Source organism: Labeo rohita, unplaced genomic scaffold (genome assembly GCF_022985175.1).
Source record: "Labeo rohita strain BAU-BD-2019 unplaced genomic scaffold, IGBB_LRoh.1.0 scaffold_315, whole genome shotgun sequence".
NCBI lineage: Eukaryota > Metazoa > Chordata > Actinopteri > Cypriniformes > Cyprinidae > Labeo > Labeo rohita.
The window spans coordinates 41,063-49,772 of NW_026129233.1; the positions used below are offsets into that span (position 1 = coordinate 41,063).

General features: G+C 36.5%; 1 protein-coding gene and 1 long non-coding RNA gene across 2 annotated transcripts; one reads left to right on the forward strand and one right to left on the reverse strand.

Annotated features, from left to right (window-relative positions):
• Positions 1–202: 202 nt before the first annotated feature.
• Positions 203–1,529, forward strand: LOC127160281 (uncharacterized). The gene is made up of 3 exons (XR_007826695.1): positions 203–443; positions 839–901; positions 994–1,529. It is a non-coding gene; the product is annotated as an uncharacterized LOC127160281 (long non-coding RNA).
• A 1,399-nt stretch (positions 1,530–2,928) lies between these two features.
• Positions 2,929–6,083, reverse strand: LOC127160278 (chemerin-like receptor 1). Its single transcript, XM_051102941.1, has 2 exons — positions 5,976–6,083; positions 2,929–4,171 (listed from the first exon to the last, which is right to left on the reverse strand). The coding sequence occupies exon 2, from the start codon at positions 4,159–4,161 to the stop codon at positions 3,151–3,153; it is 1,011 nt and encodes a 336-aa protein (XP_050958898.1). The 5' UTR covers positions 4,162–4,171; positions 5,976–6,083; the 3' UTR covers positions 2,929–3,150.
• Positions 6,084–8,710: the final 2,627 nt, after the last annotated feature.

The window sequence follows — 8,710 nt, forward strand, 5'->3', positions numbered from 1 at the left end:
GGCGTTCTATTGAGGTCATTTTATTTTCCTCGTTTATTATATTTGGATTGACAAGATTTGCCCTACATCGTGTCTACAACGCCGCAACAGCTTGGGACAGACTACACCGGATGTGTTGCATCGCTTGTAATGACTGGAAAATCCGTTTGTCCTTCATGTCAGACACAGCGCCAGCGCTTGAAGTACATATGTAAGTCAGAAATATACCGGGGCATTACTTTAATGTAAGCATCCACTGTAGATAGTATATTTAATGAGTTCTATATTGTTTTCTTTTGTCGAGTCGCGCTGCGCCGCGCCACTCGTGTCCGAGGAAGACGCTGAATCAGCGGGCAGCGTGGCAGCGTTTGCTCGGGGATGAACCCGCGAGACCGGAAGAGTTCCGGAGAACATCCGCGCTGTGTGTTGATGCAATTTACGAGAGATTAAGACCAGCAAGTAAGGTAAAAATAAATATACGTTCGTCTGAGTGTTTGTCAGATTTTTGCACACCAGTTTAACCTAGTAATATTTAGCCGTCAACATGGCAGTTACAAACTTTACTATAGTAAACTGCGCTGTCGTTTCAAACGGTTTTTGACAGCTTATTAAATTACTGAATTTAAATAATTTTCAACAAGCAACGCTTATATTAACATTAGGTTAACTAATGTGAAATTTTGTTCAGGTTAGTATAATGTTGGCCAGTACCCTACTGAGAGAAAAAAATCGTATGTTGGCTAGTTCAGACAAGTTATATAGCTAACTGTTAGCTGCCTTTCTAGTTTTAGAATTCGTTTGTTATAATTATTAATGGAATTTAAGATTTACTGCATTTTGTTGTGTTTGTGTTTTAAAGGCAACTGCAATGAAGCATCAAGAAAGACGAGCATGCCAACCACTCTGAGACTGATAGTTCATGGTAAGAGAACAACTATGGTTTTGAGAAGTTTGTGTATTCTGTGTGGGGTTTGCCTTTTAAAAAGTTTGCCATTTTTTCTACTTGTTTTTCAGAGAAGACATTTCTGTCACTAAAAAAAGTGGATGGTGAGCAAAGGTGGTGGCCACGTTTTGGAGCAGCACCTGGGTTTTGCAGATGGCTGTGTATTCTTTGGCTGCATGTCTTTTTCTCCATTGTTTCTGTTGCCTATAGATTCTTTGTGAGGATACAACATAATGCACTGCAAAACGTCCTAAGACAGGGGAAATGGTGAAGATGCAGTTTTTTCAACTTTTCAACAAGACTGTATTGTAAAGTGTTATACATGCACTGTTGTAAATAAAGTATTTGATATTTTGTGATTATTGTATCTGTTTTAATTGAATGTCAGTAGTACCTATGTAGAGTAAAAATGAAATTAATTAAAATGAATTATATATAAAGTTATAAAATCTACTGAAATCTATATTAAAATGAATGAATTACAGTAGTATACTGTTGATTTTGACCTTTTTAATAGTATTTGGCTGTAAAATAGCTACAGTTTGCAACTGTAAATGAAATACGGTTTGCTACTGTAAATTCTAATTACAGTAACTTACTGGCAACAGTGAAATGTCAGTGCAGGTTAAACTATAGTTAAAGAGATAGTTCACCCAAAAATGAAAATTATACCATTAATTACTCATCCTTATATCGTTCCAAACCACTAAGACCTTTATTCATATTCAGAACAGAAATAAAGAGATTTTTGATGGAATTCGAGATCTCTCTGGCCCTCGATAGACAGCAAGGGAACTGAAAAGTTCAAGGCCTAGAAATGCAGTAAAGACATCAATAAAATGGTCCATATGTCATCAGTGGTTCAATTATAGTTGTTAAATAAAGTTATTTTACTTTTCTTTGCACACAAAAAGTATTCCTGTAGCTTCATATAATTACGGTTGAACCACTGATGTTACATGGACTATTTTAATAACGTCCTTACTACATTTCTGTGACTTGATAGTGGTAGGACCCTTGCTGTCTATGGAGGATCAGAAAGCTCTTGGATTTCATCAGAAATATATTTGTGTTCTAATGATGAACCAGAGGTCTTACGGAACAACGTTAGGGTAAGTAATTAATGACAAAATTTTAGTTATTTTTGTGAACTAACCCTTTAATGACATGTTCTTATCTTTGGTCTAACTTGGCAAGGAACGGTTAATGCCTAAAATTTTAAATGTTATTTTTGATGAATTTTGTATGTTTGTAAGTGTCCACAGATCAGTGGCTAAAATTTATATAACAAGTTGTCATTTGCAAAGTATGGTTGAATTGCAGTTATGGTCAAAAATGACAAATAAAAGTTTAATTAAAATACTGTGTTTAATTAAAAATTATGTTTGTCATTTAATTTTGTTATATTTATTGTAAAGTAAATAGTAAATACAATTAAAAATATGTAAGTAAAAAAAAAGTAAATATAGGATATTTGTATATACAAAATATAAATTAAATCTACTCAATTTTTTTTGTTTTGGATTTACTATTGAATTACTATTGCATTGCATAAAGATTTTAATTATATTTACTCAATTTTATTTAAAAGATTAATTAATCGAATTATTTGAATCTACTTAATTTTTTTAGTTACATTTATTAGATTCTTAAAGTATATTTCAATGATTTCACAACTTTAAAATTTACTTAATATTTTTCAGTGTAAAAATGTTTCACCAAAAAAATTGAGTAGATCATAGTAAAAGTTTTTACAGTGATGTAAAGTTTATGAATTTGGTAAGAGTATACATGTGATGCACTGTTTCAACAAAAGCAGCATTTAACATTTAACATAAATCATGAAATTGGACCATACAGGGTCCATTTTCAGAATATTTTTAGTTATGAGAGTTTGTAGTTTAAAGAAATGGTCCACTTTTCGGTTTGAATACAGAAATTGCTGGCATGCATTTTTGTGGACATGTTGTATATGAGTCCTTACTTATGTATTTTATACTTGCTACATCAACCTTCGATGCCTGTGTGCAATTCATGTGCAGCATTTTCCTAAAAAGCATCAGTTCATGTGATCTTTGTGAACTGGGTCATCCATCCATTCTTCAAACTGCTTATCCTTTGTGGGGTCGCAGGAATGCTGGAGCCTATCTCACTACTATTTACTTTACAGACAATTTAGTGTCTCCAATTTACTTCCGGAAAAAGTCCACACAGACAGACCTCCTGGCTCATTTGGGATTTGAACTCTGGGCTTTCTTGGTTCGAGGCAACAGTGTTATCCCCTGATTAACTGCCATTCCGCACTGATCTGGGTCATGCGCCATCCAGTTCATTTTAATGCTGCATCCCAATAACAGATAGATAATGGGGTTGGTAAAAGAGTGGCTTGTGGCCAGTACAGTAGCTGCAGGAAGTCCGTAGTTCAACATATTTGTACTCAGGCTGTCGTTTACAGTGGCTTGAATCATGGTTAAGACAATATTAGGGCCCCAGAACACAAAGTAGACTGTCTTCATAGCACAGATGATCTGTGCCTGCTTCTTGCAGTCTTTACAGGTTCTATTAGCTGATCTCAAACAGGTGAGAAACATTATCAAAGCTGGCACGAGAACCCCGATGAGAAATCGCATGACAACGACTGCCTTCAGTCTTGTAATGCCGTCTTGAGTTGTTCTCGATTTGTCCAAGTCGTAATCATCAATGCACTGAGAATCTCTAACCTCTCTGGAAAACAGCGAAGGACATGCCAAGACTGCTCCAACGGTCAAGGAGAGTGAAATCCGAATGATGGTACAATTTTTTGTGCACTTGATTTTTGAAAAAGTAGGATTAATGCTCCAGAGACTCAGCATGGCTGCCGTGGAGAACATACTGCCGTAGATGATATAGGATGACAGCTTGCAGCTTGCACTTCCGTAATTCCATTCAAAGTTATTGTAAGCATACAGCAGCTGAAAAACAATAGATGAGCTGCAGACTAAGTGTGTTGCAGCCAGTGCCATAATCCAAGCGGCAACCTTTGGAGAATTCTTGTTTTTCAGGCAGCTCATGACAATGACGATGAAGTTGAGGGTGACACCGAGGATGAGGACAATAGAATATGTAATTAAGTAAGTCATCCTCATCTCTTGTTGGTAATGCTTGGTTGCATTTTCTGATACATTTCTTGATTGTGGGATTTGTATGCTTTGAAGTTCTTTAATGAAATCTTCATAGTCCATGGCTATGTCTCCGGACATTTTGTAAAACCTGAACAAAACAATATGAGTTATTATTTTACTGTGAATGCACAGCCCAGGACGTGTTCTGTTTATTTTTTTTTTGTTGTTGTCACAACACATTAACCTGTCCCTGCCTGAACACTGAATAGAGTATAATCCTTAAAGGGAATCCTGGGCAGTAAGACTTGTATGGCTTAATATAACATAAATGAAATATGTCGTAGAAACCCATGAAAGGTTTACGTTATTTAAAAAATCCACATTGTTTTATACACATTTTGGACTATGGGGGGTGCCCCATTGTTTCAGTGATGTGAAATGGTTGCACCCTGTGAGCTACTGGTGCTACCTGTTGTTATTTTTACTGCAATGCAACTTGGAAAATAAAATACTGATACGACAACCACAGCTACAGCTTACAGGTGGTGATGGATATAAGTTCCTGGAGGCCCACAACACTGCACATTTTGCATCTCTCCTTTGTCTGACACACCCATTTCAGGTCTTGCAGTCTCTACTAATGATAGTATAGTCAGGATGTGTCTGCGCGGCACTGATGCATCTGATGCAAGTCTGGTGTGTTTGTATTTGTCGCTGCCACATAGTGTTGCTGGGAAAGATGAGACGTATTCAGCGATGTAAGACCTGACTCTGTGGTGGCTCTCTAACCAAAAAAGCAAAACAGTTCTTGAAAGGCTTGTCAGTCGAACCAACTTCTAGCTCTAAACTAGCACCCGGTGCCTACTGATGGAAAAGGGACAAAAGGCATCAGGGCTGAAGAGGAGGGAACAAAGATGAAGATCTTTAGGAAGTTTTATTTGACCACAGGCATCTTCCCATTCTTTTCTACTTTTCTTATCACTAGAAAAAGCAGTGAAGACTTACTTTCGCTTTCTCTTGTTGCCCTTTGAATGAAAATTACAACCAAACTCTACACAATGTGGCATTTTATCAGTATTTTATTTTCCAAGTTGTGTATTTTTAATTGCGTTGCGAAAAAACAGCAGCAGGTAGCGTGAGTAGCTCACTAAATGCAACCATTTCACGTCATCAAAAGAATAGTCCGATAGTCCAAAATATATATAAAACTATGTGGGTGTTTTAAATAACATAAATCTTTCATGGGTTTTCTACTACATATTTCAGTAATTACATCATTTATGTTATATTAAGCAAGAACTTTTTAAATGGAAAAGAGCTGTGTGATCATTCTTCAAACTTTTTTTTTTTTTTTGGTCCAACAGAAAAATAAACACCAGGCTTAGGGAAGAAATGACACAATTTTTATTTTTGAGTCAACTGTTCCTTTAAGAAGGGAAAAAGGCTTCTGTTTCCAAATGAGGCACCAGTGAATGCATTTAATGCGCTCATTCTGTATCTTAAAGCATAAACATCTTATATTATAGAGTTCTTATGTTACAATCAATGAGACTGACATCTAACACTATGGTCAGTGATGAACACATTTAAATACCTTACATTATAATCCGTGCAAAACATTAGATACTTATTAAAAAATAGCAAATTCTGGAAAAGTGTAGTAATTAAGATATACCACAGAAAAAAAAACAACTTAATTTACTATTGTGAATAAACAATGAATCTCCAAAAAAGCATTAAACCATTTCCAGAATTAGAGTGCAAAAAACAGCAGCATCTGTAAAACGCACTGCATTAAATAATATTATTGTACATTTTTGCACGCACAATTTACTTTTGAAATCAAGTTACATCTGCGTGTCTTGCAGAAAGGATCTTGAATTTTCTTCAAAATCCTTCAGAAATAGTTCAAATGCTTTGCGTCCTGCATACTTTGTGCAAAATGTTCTTACCTTTGGCAGCAAACGAGCAGAGTGAAAAAAACACAAACTTGAGTCAGTGAGAACGACGTGCTGAAGATGAAAGTAAAACACAGAGCACTTAATATTCAAGCTTTTTTTTTTTTTCCTGAAGCACGTGTTTGTTTTCGTCGGCTGCTATTGGAGCATTGGTTCTGGACAAAGTCCAGAGGTTTTAACACTACCGCTTCTGTCCGAATGGTGTTACGCAACCACAACATCAAGTTTTGTTCTTCTAAATGTAACCAAATTTCATTAAAACAATCTAGTAGCTTCACTTGGTTAAATTTCAAGAGCACTTTTTTTCACAGACATAAAAATTCACACGTACGAGGACTTCATTTAGGATAAGGATGTATCATTTAGAATGATCTAAATTACCTTAACGCCGTGTCCGAACCAGACGCGACGCGAAAAGATTCCAGCGAGAAGCAATTTGTCTGTCCAAACCAGGCGCGACACGGCTACGCGACGTGATGGATTCGATCAAATATCACAGACAACAGAAGCTGCATGTTGTTGTCCCAGCTGAGTCGTAGCAGAAATAGAAATTCTTTCTAAAATAGAACCCCTATTGTTGGGTGTCGTGTGTCGTTGTTGCAGCTGCTTAAAACAGTGGAAACGGCGAGGTAACATCATCACAGACCCCAGCTACAAACTATTTGCACGTTACAGATCTTTGTGCACTGGATTAGAACATCTAGGTATAAAAACAGTTTTCCCCCATGCCATCTCCAGCTTAAACAGCTAACACAGAAATCACCACCTGTTTTCTGTAATTCATTTAACTAATTGTTGCCTCTTCAAGTAGCCTATTATGTAAATACATTTACATATTAGTTAGCTGTATAAACAGTACATAATGCACAAATCTGTACATAAATCTTCTGTTCCGGATGTGTACCACATTATTATTATTATTTATTTGTTTTGTTTGTTTGTTTTTGCAGTCTTATTTATTTAAATGGCAAATAAGGCGTACACTGTGAAAAACGGAAAAGATACATTTTATTGTGACTTCGGAAAAGATACATTTTGAGGAACCGAATTCCTAAAAAGCAGGCTATCCTCCATTTATGCATATTTGATGCAGGGCGTGTCTGAAGCTTGGTGCTGAAGTGACCGAATTACGTTAATTAATTACATAATTACATCAATTACATTACTGCCATTCACTGATAAACAGAGTACAAGCATATATACACCAGATTCACCAACCGTCTCTGCCACGTTTTTTCTGACGTTATGTTATCATTGGGAGCCATTTAAAAAACTATATTCTTTGTGGCATTTAAAACATCAAACAAGACTGAACATTAAATAATAAATAACTTTTTGCAGCTTAATGTATATTCCTCTTGAAAATGCTCCTGGAGAAAGCTTCTCAGAATTTAACCAGAAATTTTCTTGCTATAGGGAGATAAGAGGGTCTGTATTACTTAATATTGGAGAAAGCATAATGGTCAATTTGGATGCTTTAACTATATGCTGATTATATTAGTAAATTATTAAGTAAAGGATGACAGATTGCATGTTCATTGTATGCTCAATAGTACAAGTGGGAACCTGCAATGTCATTTCAAACAATATTGAATCGGGTGATATGAAACTAGGTAGAGTATTTTCAAGCTCAACGTGGGATAGGAAAACCTTTTGGTTTCACTTTCAGTTTCGCTTTCCCTTTGTGATGCAATTTAATGCTGCGTTCACACCATATCGTAATTACCGTTATTTCAAAATGACAGTATGTGACGTTCTATTTGGAGCTGTTTACGTCCTCAGACTCAGAGCCTACGTTGGTCAGGTGATACAGTGGTCATGTGGTACAAGTCATAGCTCTCAGAAGACTCCCAGTTCACAAGCTGTAATTACAAGTTCTACGAGGACGTGGGCGCTTTTTACATATTGGAATCTCGTAATTACGGGAATTCCGATCTGGCATGAACGCACCTTAAGTTGCCTTCAATTTACGGGCAAAAGCTTGGAGCACGTGTCCCTTAGTAAAAAGTCTGTCTTGCAGAGATGGACTAAAAATGGACTCCCAAAACTTACTGCCAGATTCTTGAAGGTAAATTCTTGAAAGAGTGGTACAAGTGGATGTGGTGCTTCTTCAAGAGTCACTCTCGTATCTGTCTATAAAGTCTTGTAAGTCATGTATTTAACAACATTTCAGCATGTTATTCTTAAGTCATGCATGACTCTTAACGAAAGGATGCTTTGCATTTCTGGTCTCCAGTGTTTCTAGTCAAGTTAGCGTATATTCCAAACTGATAATCTAATGTTAAACCTATTAAAATGTTTTTAAAATGCACATGGCTCCATAGCGCCATCACGTTGCAATGTTGCAATGACTGTCATTTGTCAGTACCTCACCTCTCAAAGTTTAATGAGTGTGTAGATGACACAAAGCTGCCGACGTTAGCTACAAACAGATGGGTGCTATTTGAATGGGTTCCTGTGGTGACCAGAACAGCAGAGCATCAAATCGGAAGTTCAGAAGTATCCGTAGTGGCGGCGCTCATCATTTACTCAAGAAAAAAGGTCCATTAAATGAGGATCATTTTTTAGGATTTTTACCCAAGCAAATTGTCTGAGAATCTGATATCTTGTACTTCTCCATGGTGGCACTGGAGCACGGTAGACCGTGCTAAACTTGTCGATCAGCCACTTCAGCCGTTTTATCATCAGACTCCTGCTTGCATACATGTAAACCTGTTTTGGGAGTCAGT

Coding starts and splice junctions, on each gene's coding strand:
- LOC127160278 (XM_051102941.1), bottom strand. CDS start 4,161: ATGTCCGGAGACATAGCCATGGACTATGAAGATTTCATTAAAGAACTT.